This window comes from Phalacrocorax aristotelis, chromosome 7 (genome assembly GCF_949628215.1).
Source record: "Phalacrocorax aristotelis chromosome 7, bGulAri2.1, whole genome shotgun sequence".
Taxonomy (NCBI): Eukaryota; Metazoa; Chordata; class Aves; order Suliformes; family Phalacrocoracidae; genus Phalacrocorax; species Phalacrocorax aristotelis.
This window is the reverse complement of record NC_134282.1, coordinates 4,333,438-4,356,106: the sequence shown is the minus strand read 5'-3', so window position 1 is coordinate 4,356,106 and position 22,669 is coordinate 4,333,438. Positions and strand designations below refer to the sequence as shown.

General features: G+C 46.2%; 1 protein-coding gene across 1 annotated transcript; it reads left to right on the top strand.

Annotated features, from left to right (window-relative positions):
* Positions 1-7,508: 7,508 nt before the first annotated feature.
* On the top strand, positions 7,509-22,196 carry TMEM212 (transmembrane protein 212; the record flags this gene model as incomplete). The annotated part of the gene is given in 4 exon segments (XM_075098360.1): positions 7,509-7,694; positions 13,942-14,085; positions 14,173-14,346; positions 22,062-22,196. Coding segments are annotated over 4 exon segments (639 nt in total), but the record flags the coding sequence as incomplete, so codon positions are not given.
* Between the last annotated feature and the right edge of the window lie 473 nt (positions 22,197-22,669).

Genomic DNA, 22,669 nt, shown 5'->3' with positions numbered 1-22,669 from the left:
CTTGAGGTTCACTAGGAAGTATAAAGGCTACTTGCGGAGAGAGCATTGGCTGGCCAGAGAACTAGGCACAGCTAAGCCCTTGTGGCTTAAGGGGGATGAAATCCTGGCAGAGTTGAAGAAAGTAGCTTTGTAAAAAGGAGATGGAGGGTTTGGACCCCAGCCTCCACCTGCCCGGCGGCAGCGAAGGGCTCCTCTGCCTGCTGCTTTTGCCCAAGGATGAGGCTTTGGGGCAATGCACGCTGCAGAGCTGTTAAACAGAAATTGAGGGTGCTGCTAAAACAAGAACCTGTTGGTACGAACTAAGAATTACTGATAAAAAGTGTACGGCAGTTGTTTGTGGTTTACGTAAGTTACCACAGGGTTCAAATGCTGAAAGAGGTGGAGGAAGTGTTTCTAAGGATGACTGTGAAGAACCGAACACAGCACAGGAGTCAGGCTGATAAATCAAAGGGTGGACACTACGTTTGCCCAAAGCTTCAAATACCATTTTGGGGGAAATAGTTTATATTCTTATCCTGGAAAAGACTATTATGTCCTTGACTGTAAGAAGAAACGCTGTCCTCTGGCTATGCAAAAATCAGTGCAATATCACAGAATCACAGAATCCCAGGCTGGAAGGGACCTCAGGGATCATCTAGTCCAACCTTTCTGGGAAGAGCCCAGCCTAGACAAGATGCCCCAGCACCCTGCCCAGACGACCCTTGAAGGTGTCCAACGTGGCCGAGTCAACCCCTTCCCTGGGGAGATTATTCCAATATGTTCTCTGGAAAGTCTGAATGCATCACCTAGAAGTCACTGGGTGAAGAACCGCCTTTCATTACCTTGCTCAAACTCACCTGCACAGCCGCCAGCCCTGCAAACCCAGACCCTTTGGTCCATGCCTGGTCTTGGCCCTGCGTTACACAGGTCCCAGCAGGACAGGTTCTTGCCGCAAAGCTGTATTTCTGTGCAAGCAACCCGACTGTGGAGGTTTTGGTTTCATTACTGATGTTGGTTCACTTGTGGCTGCTGCAGCGTGTCCTCTGCAGCCTCTCTGGGCTCGGCACACACAGAGCTGCCTGAGAAACTGCCATTACTTACCCTGCTCTCCTGGTTTGGGGTACAGCATCAATGGGAGTGTTGCACTTACAAACCGAACACTAAATAACTGGAAATAATAACCAGTGAAGACATTTATGAGCTGAGTGGGGCCCTAGGACAATAAAGGATGGTTGGTGGTAGCTCATTCGTTACCATCTGCACTTATTGGCAGTAAAGCTGACACCAGCAGTCAGAATCATGGCCTTACAAAGACCTCTTAGACATTATTTCCCACTTTTACAAATATAATTAGCTCTTTTCCCCTCAAGCAGCACAATATAAAGATATTTTTCCAGGTAATGTAGACATTTCCTAGTTGAAGAAATGGAGAGAACATTAAAGCAAAAAAGCATGCCTGAATTAAAACTGTTAATCTCATTTTCTACATGGACATTTTAGCAATTGCTTCTCCTCTGAAAGGAGCAATCTTTTTGTTTAGTGCCGTAATTCATGGGCTTCTAAACCAGGATGCTGATGGATGAATTCTCAAAAGATGGAGTTTAATCTGAATCCCCACATCCTTCTCTGGATCTACCAGGCTGGCGTAAGTGTAGATGGTAAAAGTCATATTTTCTATTTCAAGAATAAGCTGTTGTGATCTCTGGTTCTCCTTCCCCACAGCCGGCAGGTTCGCAGGGCTCTTGCACTTTTGAGAGGGGGACATTCTGCAGTGTAGGACAGCACTGAACAAAGCTGTAAGGAAAGGATCAGAAGAAGGAAGAGCGATGTGATAACAACACAGAGCCCAGAAGCACCTCCTGACTGAAGCATCCCTTTTCTTTCCTCAGAAGTCAGAGCTGGTCGCAAAGGGCTGGGGCTGAAGCAGCAGCCGAGAGGGACAAGGCAAGGCGGGGCAGCAGCTCTGAGCACCCCGCTTGAGCTGCTGTTGAAATTGTGGCTTTGGGACAGCTGTAGCCAACCCTGGGGTGTTCCCAGATAACAAGCCCACACCGAGGCACAGATAGCAGCGCGCCGCACAGCCCAGAGCGCCCTGTTCAAGGTCTGGGTTTGAGCCCAGAAAGCCCTCTGTTTGCGTTGGTATGTGTCGATTTCTGCACGAAGGTAATCTTTGCGCCGTTGATGCAGCCCAGCGTCTGTTTTCCGGAACAACCTGGTAAGAGTTATTCTTTTTGTTAATCGTACTACCCGAACAGAAACTTATGGATCTGATTTTCCGCTGTTAGGAAGCGGAAAATTAATCATACCAGCAAACAAATGACAAGATTGAGCAAAGACTCAGCTATTGTAACAGCAGTTCAGCCTGTCTTTCCCAGAACGAAAATGTTTCGCATATCCCGTGACACCATCCCGGCATGTAGTTTTCCTGGGGTCCTGAATTTCCCAACACTGTGATGTCTGCTCCCAGTTTGTGGTGAATAAAGTGGTGCTGACTGGCCAGTTATTCAGTATATCATCTCAGTGATAGCATTAATACCTTCTCCATTCAGTGGTGCAATATTTTACGTGCAAAATGCATCTGAGGCTCAGTAAGCCTTACTAGCCTTACTTCTGAGCCTTACTAAATCCTTACCAGGATTTGCGAAAACCAGTGTTTATGGCAGTGCTGAGCTGCTGGTGGAAAGAGGCAGATGAAGAACCACCCTCGAATCCATGAGCTCGAACCAGCTCCTCTCCAAAACAGCCCTTCTCTGCCATGTCCAGAAGGTGTTGAGCAAGAGTTGTTGTCTAGGTGCCGGAGATGCTCAACAGAGGCGCTCCTCAGATGAGCTGGTAGCTCCGTGCAGCTCTGCTGCAAGGTGCGAGAAGATAGATATGGCTGTTAAGGCTGACCTAAGCACAGCCCTTACCTCTTCACCCTACAAGTTGGACTGAAGCTTGTCTTTCACAGCAACACCTCATCACCATTATCACCTGGGAGTCCTTAAACCCTCCTTGCTCAGAAACCCCTCTCCCTAGTTACCCTTTCACCTGGGATAATTAAGCTTTCAAAAGCTGAATATTTCTGTTTCAGCCTCTCCCGTGGGATCTTGCTATGACTTCCCCAGCAATACAGAAATGCACTTCTGCCATCAGGCAGCTATTTCACATGTAGGGGCCTGGAAGCCCCGCTCATACCTGCTGTCCCCTCACCGGGCTGCATTCGCGAACGAATCGTTCCCCGGTTGCACGCACAGTTCATTGCACGTAATTCAAGGAGGGGGGGTGTTGTTTAAACCGAAAGCATGGAAGTGCCCCGTGGGACCACCGGGTGCAGGGCAAGGAGGACCAAGCAGTAGGACACCCATCAGCAGCTCACCCCACGGGTGCTGCGTCAGCCCCACCCCAGGGACGCTCCGGGTTTGCCCTCCAGCGGCGCGGGGATGGAGAACAAGCGGGCACATTTACCCTATTCAGTAAAAGAATCAACAAAAGGCCCCTACTCTGTCTTCAATAAAAAGGCAGCCAGAGAATTGCCCTCTCCCACGAGCCCCAGCGCTCAGCCTATGAGATAATATAGGCTGGCCTTTTCTTTGCAGCTGTATTGTTTTAGTGCTTGGAAAATAGCAGCAGGCTGAGCAATGAGTCATCTGTCACTAGATGGGGTTAAAGTAATTTCCGTTTTCTGTTGCTATGGGGAAATCAACGTCCCAAGATTTGTCCTTTCTCCCACTCAAACATGTGGGAGTAGAAAGCCTGAAACCCAGCAGGGCTAAACAGTTGTTTTTAAAATTTTTTTATGTATTTTTTTTCCCCCCCTTATAAACAAACTTCCCTCCGTGGCCTTGCAGCTGTCAGTCTGTTCCCGGAATCGTCCGGTTAACAATGTCATTCCCCTTGGATTGCAAAAAATCCAGAAGCAGAGTTTAAGTAAATATTTGACATTCATATAGGAATTGCTTCATGTTATCACTTGTAAGAGTCTCTGTTGCTTGTAAAGTTTTATGCGTACATTCAAGGGGGTTATAAACTTGATATTATACAAATAAAATCGAAACTTCAAAAAATAAAGTAAATTAAAGTGGCAGCTCACCCAGTGTTCACAATACAGTGAATAACAGAAACAGGAAAGAGGAAATTGTGGTAAATACAGTTTAAAAGCCTCGCTAATGTATAGCTTATATGAGTAGCAGCATAGCAACATCTAGTGTCGATCGGGGATATAGCTGAAAGTTATCGTCATACTTCATTAATGGCAGTTGGATGCAATCTGGCGTTGCCCGGACCACCGCACCACCACCCCGCCACAACCTCAGCTCCTTCGCCCGTGCGTTTCACAACGTGTCGGTTTTTCACGCCCCGTGTCACTGCCTTCGTTAGCTTTGCAGAAGTGCTCTCACCTGGTAACGCTCTCGGCCTGCCTAGATCATTATGAAAATTATTGTGGTTATGTTTAAGAGCCGACTCGATAGATCTACAGGTTTAAATGCGATTCAGCGCAACGGTGGGCGAACCTTTCAGCACCTGAACTGCAGTTAGGAAGCCATCCCTACCTGACCGCTGTTCACGTTGCCAACAGCATCGTAAAACCCAGGACCGGTTAAACATTGCTGTCGAATGCGTAGAGCGCTCAGGATGACTCTGTTCCCTAGAAATGAGCATGCAGGCATCAGGCTGCAACGCTGAGGTGGTATGTCGGAGGAGGCTGCGTTTCCACCCTCCTGTATTACCCCGTGAACCCCGGGGTTACGGTGCTGTGCACAGTTTAAGACCATCGAGAAAAAAAAAAGAATTGAGGCGCATTTTGACCCTATCACCATTTCCAGGTAGGCACTTCTTTGCATTTAAAAGACACCTGATGCTCAAAGTTCCTTGCTACTTAGCTCCTTTGTAGGTATATATTATGGATTAAATTAGTTTTGATTAGTCATGGTTTTAGCTAGGATAGAGTTAATTTTCTTGACTGTAGTGCTGTGCTTTGGACTTAGTATGAAAATAATGTCGATAACACACTTCAGTTTAAACTAATCAGTTAAGTTTAACTGAACTAATCAAGTTTAACTTAACATTAGTTTGTTTTTTTAGTGACTCTGTTAAACTCTCAACTTTTTTTTTTTTTTCTCATGTAAGCAAGCCCTTCAATCAGGGCTCACTGAGGACTACTTAAATAATTCGTCTCCTTAGATTAACAGCTCCTATTACACGGGGTTTGCTTCATCTTCAGTAAAATAACATCCTTTGGGTTTTCTCAAACAAAACAAAATTCATGAATGGCTGCTTTCCAAATCCAGCTCTGTCTTGCAACACCCTGTGAACAGATTTTTTTTGCCACGTATAAGTTTGTTACATGATCTAATTAGCATGACTGTGTAGGTGTGTGGAATGCACTGGGGGAGAGGAAAAATACAAGTGTACAAAATGCTGTTATATAATTCGCTGTGGGGACACGCTTATCAAATACGGAGACCTGGTTCACTCTCCAGATACTTTTCAGCAGGATTTTGGGAACAAGCAGTTGGGCAAGGGAAAAGAAAGGACATTCAAGTCAATAGCAGAGGAAATGGTAAGAGCAGGAAAGACTGAATGCCACCTCATTCTTGTGACTTAAAAATACAATTGCAATTTAAAAAAAAAAAAAAAAAGTATTCATTCTATACTCACGTTTGTTGCTTTTATCTCCAGATAAAGCAATTCGATAAAATCCAGTGCATGATTCAAAGCTAGGACTGCAAACTTGTCAGCTACACTGCAAGGCTCGCCCTCTTCGCCAGGGAATGAAATACAACTCCTAATTAATAGCAAGAAAATACGGATTGTTAACCACTCCGGCCATGAGAAAGGCATTAGGGTGTCTATTGGAAACACGCAGCCAGAACAGAGATCAGAGCTCTGCTTCATGTTATTAAGACACTCGAACCGCCCTAACTGAATTAAATGGGAAGCTAAGCAACATAAAGCTATCGGGCTCCCTTTCTTCCGTCTGTATGCATGAAATGACAATTTAAAGTTATGCGTGATCTTTACCGGGGTCAGGCACTCAGCGCAGCTGGCATGCCGATCTTCTCATTCAGGAACATGAAGTCATTCTCCGATTTGCATTCCTGAGTCAAGAACGTGTAATTTTCCACGTGTCACTTTACTGACTTGCACACTGAACAGAGATTAATATTCATTTCATAGAAGATTGGGCACATTTAAGAAAATTGCAAGCCCTGCTAATTGTGTTTTAATTAAACAGAAGTGGAATGGTGTTTGATAAAGAGGGCTGATGTTATTTGAATACACACGCTCCACACAGCCCGCCGCGCTACGCCGTAAATCAGTTCAGCGCTGAATCCCACCCGACGGGGTGAATTAGGTATTATGGGATCTTCAAAGGCGTAAATTCAGTGGTAAAATTACCACTTCTTAAAAGTGCCACTTCGCTTTCCCCCGCCATGCGGAGGGGACGTTGTCATTGCAGCGGCCTGGGAGCCACCACCACGCAAGCCGGTTTACTCCGGAGCGCGGAATAAGCCAGCTTGTCCCATTCGAGTCTCCTTTAGGAGGAGCAGGAGCACATGGTGGTACCCAGTGCCACCCTGGCTGGTGGCAGCACTCCAGCAGGAGCAGGGGGGAGGATGGATGGGACAGGACCACAGGTCTGAAATGAGTTTGATGGTTATCAGCAGTGTGCCTCGGGGATTGCATATGATAAAGTACACAACACAATTGCTTTGGCTCTTGCAATCAAAATATTTGCTGTGGCAGGTAGGGAGAAACAGGGCTCCGGTGTGATGAGCAGTGGGAGGCACCCAGCCCTAATCTTATTGAAATCAAAGGCCTTTCCCCCACCGAGCCCAGGAACAGATCCTAGGAGCGACCTCCAGCCCCCAAAGCGCCTCCCAGAGCTCTCAGTGACCTTATCTTTCACGTCTGAGGCAATCAAAGACACCAACAGCGTTAGCTGTGCGGTACACTAGACTTCAAGCAGCAGGCTAGAGCCTCCTCCCTCTAAATTTTGCTGCTACAAACATGTTACGCCAACAACAATTCTCCCTGGGGAGAAGGTGGTCCTGCTCTGGAGAAGGCATCAGTGTCCTGCAGACGCAGCTGGCACCGAGGGTGCCGGTTTCATTCTGGCTGCGATGGGTAGGTCAGCTTTGGAAACAACAACCCCAGTTGCTGTCAGCAAGTTTCTGGCTCTCTCTGCACTGGGAAGCGTCTGTCCTCGTGGGAAGATGGATGAAGGAGTAATTCAGAAATCACAGGATGGGCTTTCTGCAGCTCAAAGTGAAGGGCAACGAGTCTGGAAAAATAAAACCCAACCATATTCCTGGGGGTGAAGGGGCCTTATTTACTACGGTAATACCTTCTGTCCCTGTAGGAACATCTGAAGATAAACAGAATAGTGCTTCATCGTGCCAGGTAAACAGCTCTCACATGCCATGGCTACGGTCTCTAAGGAGCTTCTGTTTATCATGAACCATCTCTGCCTCAGCTTTAGCTACAAACCCTCGCTGTGAATCCAACAGGGAGAGGCTCACAATGAAAGCAAAGAGCTTGTATGACGTTACCAGAGGAATACTTACTACCTTTGGGATTGTAAGAATTTTTTTTTCCAGAATTTTTGCTTTTTCCTGTTTTTTTCTTATAAGCCCCGGTTTGTTGGACGGAGCGTTTGCCTCATCAGTCCCATTTGGAACGGAGCTTTGGAAGGCAGAAGTGTTATCAAAGGAAAGATGTTAGTGATGCTACAGAGACTTTAAAAAGCCAACTATGTCTGAATTATTTCCTAGCTCCTGTGGGCTCTCTCTAAACAGAGGAATGCTTGGAATTACATGTAACTAAAGCGAGAGGCTCCTTAGAGGCTCTTTATAAGATTCAAATTAGCAGTAAATATTGGTATATTGATTATTATCCTGACCTGCTGATTTTTAATTTCCCTTTACAGAGAAAACCCAAACTTCCTTGTTCTGAACGAAATTTGGATTGTTAAAAGGATGTAAATGTAAATTAACATCCCCAGGGTTATGCTGTTGTAATTGAGATAATTATTTAGCTCTTTTCTTTGGTTCATTTCCTAAGCTTTTGCATTTCTAAAGGGGTCTTGTACATGACGCAATGAGACAGGTACAGCAAGCTTTACAGCGCAAAGCTCAGGCAGGCACGCAGCCCTGAAATCCTCATCCTCCTCACCGAGAGCAGAAGAGCTATTGCTGAAAGTTACTGCTGGTCTTGGTGCCCCTTCACAGAAACCGGCTGGGATTTCGGGACGAGGTCCTGTAGCTGCGAGGGTTAAGAGGTGCTGGTGGCCGTGTGGCAGTGGGTGAAGCACTGAGGAAGCTGAGTTAAAAGGGGGATGGAGGAAGGGCGAGCCTTCTTCCCCTCCCCGCAGTGTCAGAGGGGAAGATCTCCAGGGGACTCCTACCTTTGGTTTTCCGGTGGACTTGACAGTATGCTTGTACTTTGGGTGCTAATGATTTAGCCATGGGGTTTTATACCCATGTACTCCCACTGCATGGCTGGTAAGTCATGTGCCAGGTTGCTCTTTTTAATCCCAAAGGAGAGAAAATAGAGTTTTTTTTCATGGCACTCTCATTTCCGATGTCCTCATACCAAGGATTTGACTACAGTACTTTATGGCTTTCCTACCCTTCCATCAACCTTGGGATGTTTATTTTCCTTCAAACATAGCTGTTTGCAGCATGCTAACAAGAACTGAAAATCTTTTAACACTGCTATTTGTTTACTGAAGACATCAAAGCCTTTTTTTCTCCACAAGCCTTCTTTGAGCTGGTAAATCCTACAAACAGCCATGCAAAACCAAGGTGTGCTTTGTGTAGAGCAAAATAAAACCACACAGCAGTGAAGATACAGATATTTTCTTATCTGGGATTCCAAATTTAGCTCTGCTTCATCTCTCATTCCTCAGCTTCTCAAACTATTTTTTCCCAAAAGAGCCCTGCAATTTCAGCAGACCGTCCTCCTGCCTTCAGCTTCAAGTTGGGTGGAAGAATACTGCTGCAAACGGGGGGCAGTGGCAGTGATAGCAGCTAATCTAAACCAAATAGTCTGTAACATCTATGAGGAGATGTATTTCCTCGTTTCACTGTGACGGTGGAGATGTTAGACAATGCAAACAGAGAGCAGCACTCTGAATTCTCTGCATCAGGTCCTGTGAGCTTTTGGTTCTGTCACAAAACCTTGTGGATGTTGCCAACTACGCCAAATCGTTGCAAATACAAGTTTGAGGATATGGCCAACTACACCAATTTGTTGTGAATACGATTTGTTACGTGGCTTCGCTTAGCAGTTTAAGACTATTGGTATTTTTGAGATAGATCACAGTATTAGGTTGTACAATTCTTAACAGCATCAGCCAATTTAAAACAGCAACGTGATGGAATTTTTTACAATCAACAGCAACTTAAAGATTTGAGAATGGCAAGGTTCACCCTATTACTTACTTAGAAGAAGTGGACAGGGGAAAATGCAGTTACGCTCGAGTTAGAATGATTCACAGAGGGATCGTGGATGCAGAGGGTAAGGAGGACCTTCCCGTTAAATCACAAGGTTCAGAATAGAGCCCTGTGCTTTCTAAACTCCTTTCAGAGAGGAGTCTAGGTGCAGCTCGGTCCAATCTTAGTCTCAGACTTGGTCAATGGCTTATGTGAATAGGGATATATATACAGTTAAATTGCACACACACCCCGAGGTTAACCTGTAAGTAAAATTTCCCTTTTTGCGAGTTTCATGAATTACCCGCTTTTATGTGCTGCAATTCATCAATGCACGGATGGTGAACCTCGCAAAATCAGGCCTTTGAGTCCTTGTGAAATCGTCAGCAGAAGATCTTTCAATCCTCGTGGAACCTACCCTGAGAGGCGTCCCAGCCCGGGGGCAGATACAGGGTCACACCGCCCGCCGCGGTCCTGGAGAGTTCAAAGGGTCTCCCTCTTGGATCGCTGGTTATAGGGTCGGGATGGTTGGCTTTGGTCCCTATTTTACATTCTGGCCACAATTCTGGTGCACAAGTCAGGGAGCAGATGGCCCAGGCGTGGACAGAGATCGCCTGGCACCCGAGTCGTTATGACCAAGGTGATGGCACAACAGGGCTTATCCTGGGACCCCAGAGTGGCCCGGGGGGCTGCACAGGTTCAGACCCAGGCCATGGGTGCTGGGCAATACACAGTGGAGGAAATTACAGATATTGGCAGCAAATTAATTAAATAACAAGATCTGCTGAAAATAATGTCCTAAGAAATACTGGGGCATCCTTTTTTATGGATTTCCTAGAAGTCTTGAGGCTATTTTAAGGCCAATTGAACTCCTACTCCTTACGAGTATAAACAGGACTATTCTTGTACGGAACATAAAGCAGTGCAGATGTCACCGTTTATGTATCATTGGTATTTCCAGCCATACTTCAAGTATTGCCTCACCCCAAACGCGTATCCCACTGTTCAGAGCCTGGTGGCAGTCCTCAGAGGGCATTAAGCATTGGTAGTGCATCACAGGAAGCATCTCCGTGGAGAACAACCTAAAGTCTCTCCATGGAGGAGGACCTACAAGAGTGGTATCAACAAACCAGCTCCCTCAGGAGAACACGGAAGACGGGGGCAACAAGGAGACAGGACAGGACAAGGCCTGACTGACAGGGTTTTTATTCTACAAGGAAGCAAATCACCCCAAATTGTGTTGGCTGAAAGTTACAGAGTAGACAAACGCCCGAGGCTTTCCAGGAATCGGGAAGCACAGCGTGCAAGGTCAGGGAGGGTCAGTAACGCAGACCTGCGTGGACAAAGTACAGGTCATGAGAAATGCTGACTACATCTGTTGGGGAGGGATGGTGCGTTAAGGGCATTTTCAGCCACCTACAAATTTTTAATCACCTGGCTGTGGGTGTAAGTTCACCCCGTCACAGCAGGGGAAGACATCCTGCATGACCTGGTGCTCGTGGCGGCTTTGGAGACCTGGCGCAAGGCTGGCGGAGGAGACCCGTGCAGGAGGGGCTGGGTGGTGAGGGGATGTGCGGCAGCTCTTAACCCCCAAAACGCCAAGAGGAGATGCAAGAGGCAACCGACACCAACCTTTCCCCTTTCACTAGCTTTAAACCAGGCAAGCAGTGCTGGTACAACAGGGTGCGGCCAAAGAGGCTGCAAGTCTGTGGGACACAGTGGTTTTGGCCGCTTCCCTTGACTTTGGGTGCTGCTGAGCTTAGATATAACATCTGGCTCAGCAAGGCAGGGCTCAGCCTCTCAGGGGTAAGGAAGAAAAGGAGCAACTGTTCCCCAGTCCCAGTGTCCCCATGGGTTGGGAGCAGGGACACCGCCCCTCCGGTCCCAGCACTCAGGTGAGTCCTGCAGAGCACTTTCAGAGTCTTGCCTTAAGAAATAAAACAAAATGGCAGAGCCTTTAAAAAAAAAAGTTTTAAGCACATCCAACTTTGGGATAGGGTATAAAATTTCTTGCCAGAGAATTTAAAACAAACTGGAAAATGATCATCTGCTCGTTTAAACGATGTGCCTGGAGCTAAACCAGCAAGGCTGAATAATCTCTGCACTGCTTTCATCCTTCTTCAATTTTTTTTCCTTTGTTCCATCAGCCACATGTGTGTTAAGTGTAAATTGAAGGGCTCTTAGCTGGAAAAGCAGATTGTGAAAAGGGCTTGGCCCTCATCTTATAATTCAGCTTCAGTATTACAATTACTCTTAATAGCTCTCTTATTTTGTTGTATTATTTATTCTGGATAAAACCCTCTAGGATCCCTTGAAGGCTTTTTTTTTTTCCCTCTGGTGGATTTAGCCAACATCCACTCATGAATCCAGATGTTTCTGCTTGTATCCACGGGAATTTTATGGTACGGATATGCCAAGATTATAACTTCAGGCTCAGCCTCAAGACAAGTATTTTTCAAATTCCCTAAATCAAAAATGGAAAGTGCCACGAAAAACCTGGGTCTTGCTGCATTTAGCATGCCAGAATGGAAATCAAACCACAGGACAGAATTGCTCAAGGTTCTGGGTCTGTGTTGAAATAGTCTCCTACATCGCACCAGAAATTACAGCCCAGATTGTGCCATTTTCCATGTCCTTGGACACGGACTCTTGCCTTTAGCATATCTTCAGCTCGTCTTTCCATTCACCAGCCTGAAGTCAGGAGCAATGATACATGTGGGTCCAAGATGCTTACACTGGAAAAAAAGATTACTCACCACAAACCAGAGTCACTGCTGGTATAGTTAAATGAATGAAAATGTGCCTGTGTGTGTCAGCTCCCCATCATCATCACAGATACCCTCCCAGTCAAAACTGGTTCTGAAATAAGGACAGTGACGAAATGTACCCTGCCCTGATGGGGACCTGGTGAATAACGCAAGCGTCTGCTGTGCTTTTGACAGCACTTTGGAAGAATAACCAAACCCAAACTCTTTCCTTGCCCAGAGTGATGAAAGCAGCATGAAGCAGACACTAAAATATCCTTAATAACCCTCCTTTCTGCTGTGCCTGGGGTTTCCTTCAGGCACACCCATCAGTAGAGTCCTGGGTTTCTCCCCTGCTCCCCGTTTGTCAGCAGGAGAGACCTGACTGAAGTCACTACGCAGTGGTGGTCAGTGCCAGCGTGGGGGCTTGGCCGGCATCCCCCGTTGGGGATGGCTGTGTCCCTCCAACCGCCCCAAGGTCGCTCAGGAGCACAAGAATAACACACGCAGGAGATGCACAGAACAGTTTTCATTGGCCTTTTGGCAACCAACAGTAACCACCGCCTGCCTCTGGCCACGCTGGGCACAAAAAGGATGAGACGTTATGCCTGAGTCCACAAAAGGTGAATTTTAACTTCTCCTCCAGGACAAGCCCAACCGGCCTTGAATGCACACCGGCATGGCACTGCTCCTGCCTCTGCTGTGTATGATCCAACCCCTTTTAAAGCTCTTCTCTGTGCACTGGACCAGGGGGAACACAGGGCAGTTATTCCAGCCTGGAAGAGAAGAGCCTGCTCCCCTCCCCAGGAGACTCACATGCAGCAGCTAGTTATTGCTTGCTCTAATAGCCTTAGTTCTGTACCTGCAAAGTTCCTGGATCAAAGGAAATATAAATTATTCCAAAAAGCTCTTCTGAGGCTTCCCCCAGCATGGAAAAGCCTCTCAGCTGGCACAAAGGATGGAGCTGGCTCCACAGCAAACCCCCCTGGGGCAGGGATGCGCCGGGACAAGAAGGAGGCACGAGAGCAGGGGAGGAGAGGGCTGAGCACCCAGCACCGAGACAGCCCGTGCTGGCTCCAGCAGCAAAGCTCTCCACCCACCTCAAAATCCCACTGTGTGGAGCTGCTGAGGGCAGGGGTAGGCGGTAACTCGGTGCAAGGTGCCATCAGTCAGGGGAGCAAGTCCAGGAGTCTGTATGGTGTCACAGGCAGGAGGCGGCAAGGGAACGGCAGAGTTAATATGGATGATGCAGTCAAAGAGAAGAGCGCTTTTCTTGCTAATATCATGGATCAGATGTGCTGTGCAGGGCTTACAGAGGATGCACGTTAAATGCCCCACCAGCACAGTAGTTCTGCCTGTTCCTATCACATTTTCTGTTTCATAATGAGGAACTTTGTTAGCATTCAAGTATGCAGTTTAAATTTTAAAGGCCACCCACTGTACTTACATGCTATATGACAAACTGCATAGGTATACCTGTTCCAATTTATTCTTTTAGTATTTTTAGTAAAATATGGTTTCAATGACTTTGTCTCCCCTGTAAAAGAAAAAAAATCCACATTTTTCTTTAATAAATTCATGACATTCAAGCTACTAATTTTTCTTACCATCACATCCCTTTTTGGACACAGAATAAAGGAGACTGAATATAAAAAGCAGGTTTGGGGTTTTTTTTCCAAGTTGGAAATGAAGAAACACAAAAATACTGGGCTCTTTAGTTTTAAAGTTGTTTTTTCTTTTTTAAAAAAAATCTCTCAGCAGGTCAGACAAGTGATAAAATGCTTTTGTCTCCATTTCAGTGGGAGGCTGGTTTTGCTTTCGGCATACTGAGCATCATGGGCACCTCAGTGCGATTTGCTGCTGCCACTGCATCTCCTCCCCTTGGCCCATACCGCTGCTGCTCGCTTGCTGGGATCGCTGGGACCAACAGCCTGGGCTATGCAGTCCTAGAATCACAGAATCATAGAATCATTAAGGTTGGAAAAGCCCTCCAGGATCATCAAGTCCAACCACCAACCCAACACCCCCAGGCCTCCTAAACCGTGCCCTGAAGTTCCACATCTACACATTCTTTGAGTGTCCTGTTCCCCTTTCTCTGCAAAAACCCATCGCATTGTCAGCGGTACCACCTCACCCTGCAAGGACTAGACCTGTGCTTGAGTTTGGCCATATTTGGTGCATCTTTGGTTTTTGTCATGACTTTTGTGAGATGTCCAGTTGAGACATTTAAACCCGAGCATCAGTCGTGGAGGGGAAGGTGGATTCCTGCCTGTAATGCCGTAATAGCAGCCAGGAGGGCAGCACAGCTGTGCAAGGACAGACAGATCCTGAATGCATTTGCACTGCATTTGTGCTTCAGTAGTGTCCCTGAAGCCATATGACTCATTCCAGGTTTAAATTCACTCTACTAAATAGTAATTTGGCCCTTTAGTTGAAATAGTACTGGGTTGAAAAGTGTCCGGAGGGACACATCGTTAGCATACATCGCCTGGGCCTCTGAATTTAAAGACTGGGCAAGATTTTATGGAAATCATACAATTTGCTTTTGGCATTACGGAAAGCAGAATCTGAAGATTTGCCTTTCTGCTGTTCCTTAGCTTGTGAATGCTGCACTGCCATTAAAGCGCAGAGCCGTTAAACCTGCGCAGACATAGATCTATTACCTGGCCAGCAAAAGAAGTGTCAAAACTAACTGCCACCCAGCAGGTATCTCTGCTCCGGGTAGAGCCTTAGGCAGCAGCACCTCGATGGGCTGGGAGGATGAGAGGTGAGGGCAGGAGCAGTATGAGGAGGAGGAACAGGCCTTTGGGTGACCCGGAGCACAGCCAGAGCCCAAACACCGCGCTCCCGGCCGGCTCCCGCATGTGGCACAGCATCAATTTCCAGCCCTGACGTACCTCCTACCCACACACCTTGAAGGACTCACAGCTGGTTCAGACATTCGCTACATCGAAGACTTTGAAAGGAATTTCGCTATAAATAGTCTGATACTGTTTGTTCCCATATTTTCAAAGTGAAAAATCTTAAAACCTGGGATGTGCTCTCACTTTAGGCATTGCTCTGACTAAAGGAGAAATGTGATGCTTCAGAATAAAATGCTTCAATGAATTTTTAGCAGGTTTAATGTTCTTATATAGCAAGAAAAAAAGGAGTGATCTGAAGCTGTCAATCTTTGCATCTATAAAACACCTTTCCCTTAGTAATTACTTGCTTTTATTAGTAACAGTGCTGAGTGCTGGAACAACCTCCCCAGGGATGTGGTAGAGTCCCCATTTTCAAGATGGGATTGGACAGGGGGCTGGATAATTTCATCGAGGCTCCCTTTCCCAGGAAAGGTTGGATCAGATGATTTTTCAAAGTTCCTTCCAACCTGGGCCATTCTATGATTCTATGAATCTTTGCTGTGCTGAGGAAAATCTCATTTTCTGTGGATCTGATCCCTTAGACTTTTGTCCCTTTAACCTTTGTTTGGAGCCAGTCTTGAATCCATGAAAATAACGGTGTATCCATGGCAACAGCCCAGCAGTGGACTCCTCTGGGCATCTGAAGAATGAACACAGCTTCCTCCCGCTCCAGCATCACACCCCAGGGTACCACGGCCCCATCCTATCGCCTCTCCCTCCCCTCATGCTGAAGTAAGATGGCAAATGACTTTGGGCAGAGCTCTGCCTGCTTTGGTACTATGGGCATTTACTGCCTGGTACGTCACACCGCACAAGTGATGTACGAGCAGGTATCCAGACCATATCAGCTTACGGGGGGTAGAAGGACCAAAAGGGTCTGCAGCCTAAGGACTGGACAGCTTTTGGATTTTGTAATCCCCTATGCTTTATTAATAAAGATTCATAATTGGAATAATCTCCCCAGGGAAGGGGTTGACTTCGCCACGTTGGACACCTTCAAGAGCCGGCTGGGCAGGGTGCTGGGCTGTCTTGTCTAGGCTGTGCTCTTCCCAGAAAGGTTGGACTGGATGATCCCTGAGGTCCCTTCCAACCTGGGATTCTGTGATAATTTTCATGTCCTCCCTGGTATTTTACAGAGACTATGAAATGCTCCTTTGTTATTCACAGTCACTGCTTTGCTTCCGATACACAGCATTTCTCGTGCCCCCCTTCAGCAAGGCCCTGCAACGGCTGAACCCTCTGGTCCCCACCCAGCAAAGCATGCAAAGGGCCCACCGAGACCAGAAGCATCTCCAGAGGAGTCCTCTCCTTGAGCACGGCAGGATATCGGCCCTTTGCAGAATCAGGTCCCGCTTGCCCAAGCATTTTCTCCCACAGGCGGCACAGCCAGTACCTTGCCCAGAGACCAGCTCCAACCGAGTGCCCAGTTGATCCTCCGCTCTTGAGGCTGTTCCAAAACCCCATCCCTTCCCTGCAGCACTTCTGTCTGCCCTCAGACCAAGATTTATGAGGGTTATCCATGGATGCGGTTGCAAAAAAAGTCCAAAAGCTTGTGTTGCAATGCTGCAAGCGGCACTGGAACAGCAAAATGCGCTTTGCATACCTGACCCTCACTGGAGGGTTACGAGCAGGACACCCAAACGCAGACAGCAAGCTCTGAAGTGGGACCTGAGGAGGCAGCGTGAATGCACGCCAACCTGACAATGGGGTTTCATTTAACAAGCGCAGATTTAAGTGTGGAAATCAAATATGAAACAGTCGTAGCCAGCATTGTCTGCATTCTTGGAGTGGCACTAAACTAGCAGAAAGAAAAGAACTGAGACGCTGGCCCAGACATGCTCCAGCTGTCTGCGACTACCTCTTCCCTCCTCCACTGGATGTAACTATTCAGCTTGTTTTCATTTCATTATTGGATGTTATTTTTGCAACCTGGGAAAAGGATGGGGGGGGGGGGGGGGGGGGGGGAGGGAAAAGAGTCCTTAAAATGCTTTTTGTTTTATTTTTAAAAACTAAACCATTTCTTTCCTTTTTGTCAGAGATAAAGTACAGTTTAAAAAGTGCATGAGGCCTATGGTATTATTAGTTAAGCATTTGTTTCTCAAATAAGGTTCTTTATCTCAGAGGCAGCAGCATTTGCGTTGCTGTGGTTATTCACGTAAGTCATACCCATTTAGTGCTGAGCAACATGCAATTAAATAGCCATATAAAACACCCACAGGGTGAGCAACAGCTGCCTACAGGTAACCTTAAATTTCAGGCGCTCACTTGCCAACATTTCAGCTCTAGCCATATAAATCCTCATTTACATGCGGGAGCAGGGCAGGCCCTTTCCTCCATCACCATGGGTAGGTAAACAGGAGGCACTCCTTCGCCAGGCACAACACAAATCAAGCTTTTAATGAGTTTGTTAAAATCCTGATGCTGCAGATCGCTATTAATGGGAGTGCTTCTCAACCCACTGCTGGGTCAGCCCTTCCCTGGCTTCCCTTCCCTCCTCTGCCTTCATCTCCAGAGCGCAGCTTATCCATTTTTAATGTTAAAAAGAATTTGCATCCAAGATCTGATAATAATTTATTTTCCCTCTCTTTACGCCAGTTTTGCTTGACAGGGAAATACCAGTGTGCACCACGCGTCCCCCCCCAGCTGGGGACACTCCACCCTATGAGAAAGTCAAACACTTGCCAAACGAGGGGCCAGGATTATATAGTTTCCCACTGAGCATAGTGGGAATTCTCAGTTTGTGCTGGATTTCTCTGGGAAAAAATCTTCCCTCCATTTTGATGCTGATACACTTCAGCACAGCAGCAAATTTTCAATGGTGCTTCAGGGGAAAAGCAAGATTCAGAGTGTTTCTTACCATTTTATTTATCTTCGTCTTGGGGACAAAGGTGTATACGCTAAACCAGAAACCCTCTTCATACCAGCTTTTGCACAATCCTGCAGTATTCCTGGTAGGAGAAGGTCAGATATACTTTAACGTGAGGAGCTGTCTCTTCAAACATTGTTTTTTAGTGTCCGAAGCAGGTCTCTAATTCTAAATTTGGATGTTTTAAGCTCCAACTGAGATTTTGGAGCGCGCATAAGAGAACTGCTTACTACATGCAGATCGTTGCTTCCTAATGAATGGCATTGCTCTAAGGATTTTAATCTTATTTTTATCTTATTCCAGCCAGTTCAGTGAGGGGAGAGCCCTTCCTACCTCCTCCAGTGTGGACTTCCCTGGCACTGGCTGGACCTGAGCATGGCAATCACCAGGGATACTAGAGACATCGCACATGGTGATCTGCTCCCCAGGGTGCTGGGCCAACACTGCGAGGGGGTCTGGGGGCCTGACTAAGTTTTAAAGCAGGTTAGAACATGGGAAAGAAATTTTGGTATGATTCTTGAAATAATGTTCCTGCCATTTTATGGCATTCAAATTAGATCATTTCCTTTTTCCATCCTGACTTTTTTACCTTTTAGTAGTTTAATTTTTGTTTAATGAAAATTATTTCTCATACTAGACTCTAATTTCCATTCATTAAGGAGAAAAGTTGATGACTTCAAGCAACGAGTTCCTCCAAATCCAGAAACCCTAAACATATGCTCAACACCAAGCTTATAAGCAACTCATTTACCTTAACACGTGTGCTTATCTCTAAGCATGTGCTTAAGTGGTTTGTTGGCAAATGCTAGAATGCTTATCCCTTTCCAGATGACCCTATTTAATATTTACCAGTATTAATCTGCTCAGTAACTAAACACACCAGAAAAAAACCCATTGAATCAGCTCTACACAGAGCTTTTCTAAATATGATTTCTAGATTACCCAGGAGGGTTAAACTGTTCCATACTCAAGGGCTGACCCCAAAGCCACAGGAATCGGTGGAAGGGTGTTGACCATTTACACCGGTTTGGGGATGGGATCCCCTGTGAGCAGAAACACCTTTCTGGTTTTGGCACTGTGACTATAGGGATAACAAAGGCTCTATGCTGACATGAAGAAAATTTGTTTTATGTATTGACATCCTGTTAACCTCCAGCACACTTAAAGGAAACTGTTAATTTAATGGTTACGTCAGAAAGATATGGCAGAACATGCATTGCCGAGCAACGAAGGAAATCTCAAAGCCAAATGTCAGCATTAACACCTGCACAGGGCAGCGCTGGCTGCAGCGACAACTGTACAGAGCATAAATTTAAAGAATCTGCCCTTGAGAAGGAAAAATTTTTCAAATCAAAGCAGTAGTAGCTGATACAGCCTCCAGATACAGGCTTTGGCACCTGCCTCCACCACATAAGCTGTCCTCCGGCAGCAACGCCTCTCTGAATCCTGCATGTCCCTCCAGTTGGATCTGATGCAAAATGGATGGATTAATCCTCACCCACAACTTGGGATAAGAGGCCGCACATAGGGTCGTGTCTCACCCTGTTATAAAGCGTTCTCAGCAGCCCTCAAGAACCAGAAAAGTTTATTTGGGTGTTAAGTCTGAGCAGTGCTGTGATTTCACTGCAGTTAAATCTGACTATAGGTGGTATCCGTTTTACTGAGACATCAAACTTACATCATGCATATATGCAAAGGTAAAAGTGGACGGTAACATTGACACCTCAACCGAGAGGTTTGACCTAAAAATACTGAAACATATAAAGGCCCTGACTCTTAAGAAAACGCTTCAGCACATACCTAGCAGCAGACACGCAAGCAATGCTGTTGAACTCTGCCTGACACAAGTGCTGTAACTACAGTTATGATAATCAGGATTCATTACAAGTTGGATGGGGTCTGAATTACAACCATGCTGTAAAGCCACGTTTTAAATCTGTGAGTGTCAGTACATCGCTTGGAGTGATGAAACCATACAGCCTTTCCATTGCCTGCTCAGACACTGGCTTATGGTTATGCCCCAGAAAATACCTTAATTTATAAAAGCCAAGTAGAAAGATTGTTTGGGTTGTTGCATTATTTTTAAGAAAACCTTTGTCTTTGTGAGTCAGGCTGGCACGCACGCTCAAGCTGAGTCCCAGCTCACTGACCCGCATTTGATGCTTCTACAGATTTGAGTACTGACCTTCCAGGCATGAAATCATGGACTTGTGTCCTTGACTCCTGCAACTCAGCATTGCTCCAAACATTGTTCCTGATTGTGGGTCACTCTTGACTGTGAGTCATTTTCTGTTAAAAAGCCCACGACCTCCATTCACCCAGCCTCCCCACCTGTCCCCTGCACAGCCATCACCGTCCTTTCCCCAACTCCATGCCCAACTTTTCAACCTGTGGCTCAGGGTCAGCATCATCCTGCAATCCTTTATCCTGCTGCTTACGCTTTCCATCCACTAGCTCCTAACGACAAATGGAAAGGAAAATTCCTTGCAGCTTCAGCCAACCTTACCTCCTAAGGTCTTTCTGCCCAGAGAGACAATAACTATGGCTCAAGCCAAGATACTATCTCTTCCAGACGAGGGAAGTCTGGCAACCCTGATAGCTAATGACCTACGTAAGCCCCTGTTACAATTTCACTTTCCATAATTCAACTAGAGTTTCTAAACTGTGTGGAAATGCTATATGGTATTTATGGAAACATTAATGTTACTTGGATTTTGGAAACGCTGACACTGTTTTCAGTAGTCTTGGTTAACCACAGTCTTGAACTATGGCATTCACTTGATAAAGCTGAGAGATGCTTAGAGACACTTCTACCAAAATAGAAAGGCAGAATTTGTGAGGTATTTCAGAAAACAAAAGCAGCCCTGAGCACAGGTTCCTCCTCTCATCTGGCTGCAGTCGGTGCAGGTGTCCACCTGCACACGAGCAGAATTAAAGCCTAAACCTATAATCATTAGTCAGGCAAAATTACAGCAGGTGATGGTCTGCTCGGCAGAATCAAGTGCTTTATGGCAGGTAATCAGCACTCTCCTGCCTGATAACCTTTTTAATCTCTTTGGTTTCTAGTCAGCAGCTCTGCTCGTGTGGGCAGCAACATACAAAAGCTATTTTCTCTGCAAGCGTTATAATTTCTATTTCAGTTCAGCACGCTGCCTTATTGAACTGTCATTGCCCACAAATGAGTTTTTTTTTGAGGAATTAATACTGCAGGGGCTCTAATGAAGACGCCACGTAAGATTTTGCTACAGCAGCTCCAGGTGATATCGCCAGTCTGTCACCCTTTTCCAGCTCTTCAAAAACATGTCTCCTTTGATCCTGATCTGTCCTGCTAGATAGGGCTACAGCACCGAGGCACAGATTATTTTGCTTGTGTTTAAAAAAAAAAAGTAACTCTAGCACTAGATATATCATCCTAGAAAATAAAATCTGCCATTTATCAAGTCAGGAGGAAAGTATTAGCAGCAGCACTCCAGCTTTCCACAGGCCATCCTCATGTCTCTGGGCTGTGTTTGCTTTAGGTGTTTTTCCCCTCAAATCATAGAATCGTAGAAATGTTTAGGTTACAAGAGACCTTTAAGATCATCGGGTCCAACAGTAAAGCTGAGGCTGCCAAGTCTACCACTAAACCACGTCCCTGAGCACCACATCTACACGCCTTTCAAACACCTCCAGGGACACCTTGCCAGCACGGTCATCCATGCAGCTCCACTGCTGGGGGCAATCAGGAAAGCAAAAATGAAAGTGCTGTCAACCCCTCTTGCTCTGACCAGAGCAAAGGAGATTGAGCAGCCTAACAAAATACCCCAAAAACTGTATGGCTGTAAATGGTAGAGCAGGAAGGGCGAGAACAGCGTGAAGGTTTGTGAAGGGAAGGACTGGATCCAACCGCCGTGACACATGTTCAAGGCAGAAAACTGACCTGAGACCACTTGTTCCTCACACAGATGGAGGGGTTTAATTCGAATAATACATCATGTAAATAAGCAAAGCCAAATAATCCTTGTACAGGAAAAACACTAAGGAAGCTGTGGTTACCAAATATGCAGTGCTTACAGATTTTACCGAAGGCTTGGAAACGTGGGCTCCACAAGCTAGCAGCTAAGGAACATTTTCAAGCATGTGAACTGCAATTGTGTTTCTTTGTGCACAGGGAGGTTATAGGAGTTCACATTCCCCGACGCCGGCTAAGAGCACGCCTGGTTCTGCTGGGGGGGACGGGCGGCCGTCTCACCACCGCGCCACGCTGCCCGCCTGGCTGCGGCACCGGCTGCTCAGCAAATCCTGACGTTGCCCTCCGAGCTCAAGCTTTTATGTTTGACTCGCCTCAGAAAACATCAGACATGAATCCTACCGTGCGGGTACTAATAACAGGGAAGACCACATCATTGAGGCCCCCCCTCAACGTTTTCCTCTTCAGGACACCTGATTTATTATTGACAAAGTGCTTCCTGCTTTCTCTTAACATCCGACTTGACTGCAAATGCCCGTCAGAAGTAAGGAGCAGTTCATCTCGTGCTTTACCTTCGGGGCAGTTTAGGTTAAAGCCAAACCACATGAAAAGAGGCAGTGTTTGCCTGATTTTACAGGTCTACAAAAAAATTGCCTTTTTATCATATTGGATGGCAATTTTTGTAACTGACTGATAATTAATTGGAAACTAGTCCAGGAACAAATAAGCGAGCGTGCCACTAACTGTATATGGAAGAAAGACTACAGCAGAATTTCAAGTAAGAAATTTTGCTGGGAAAGATCAAAGAA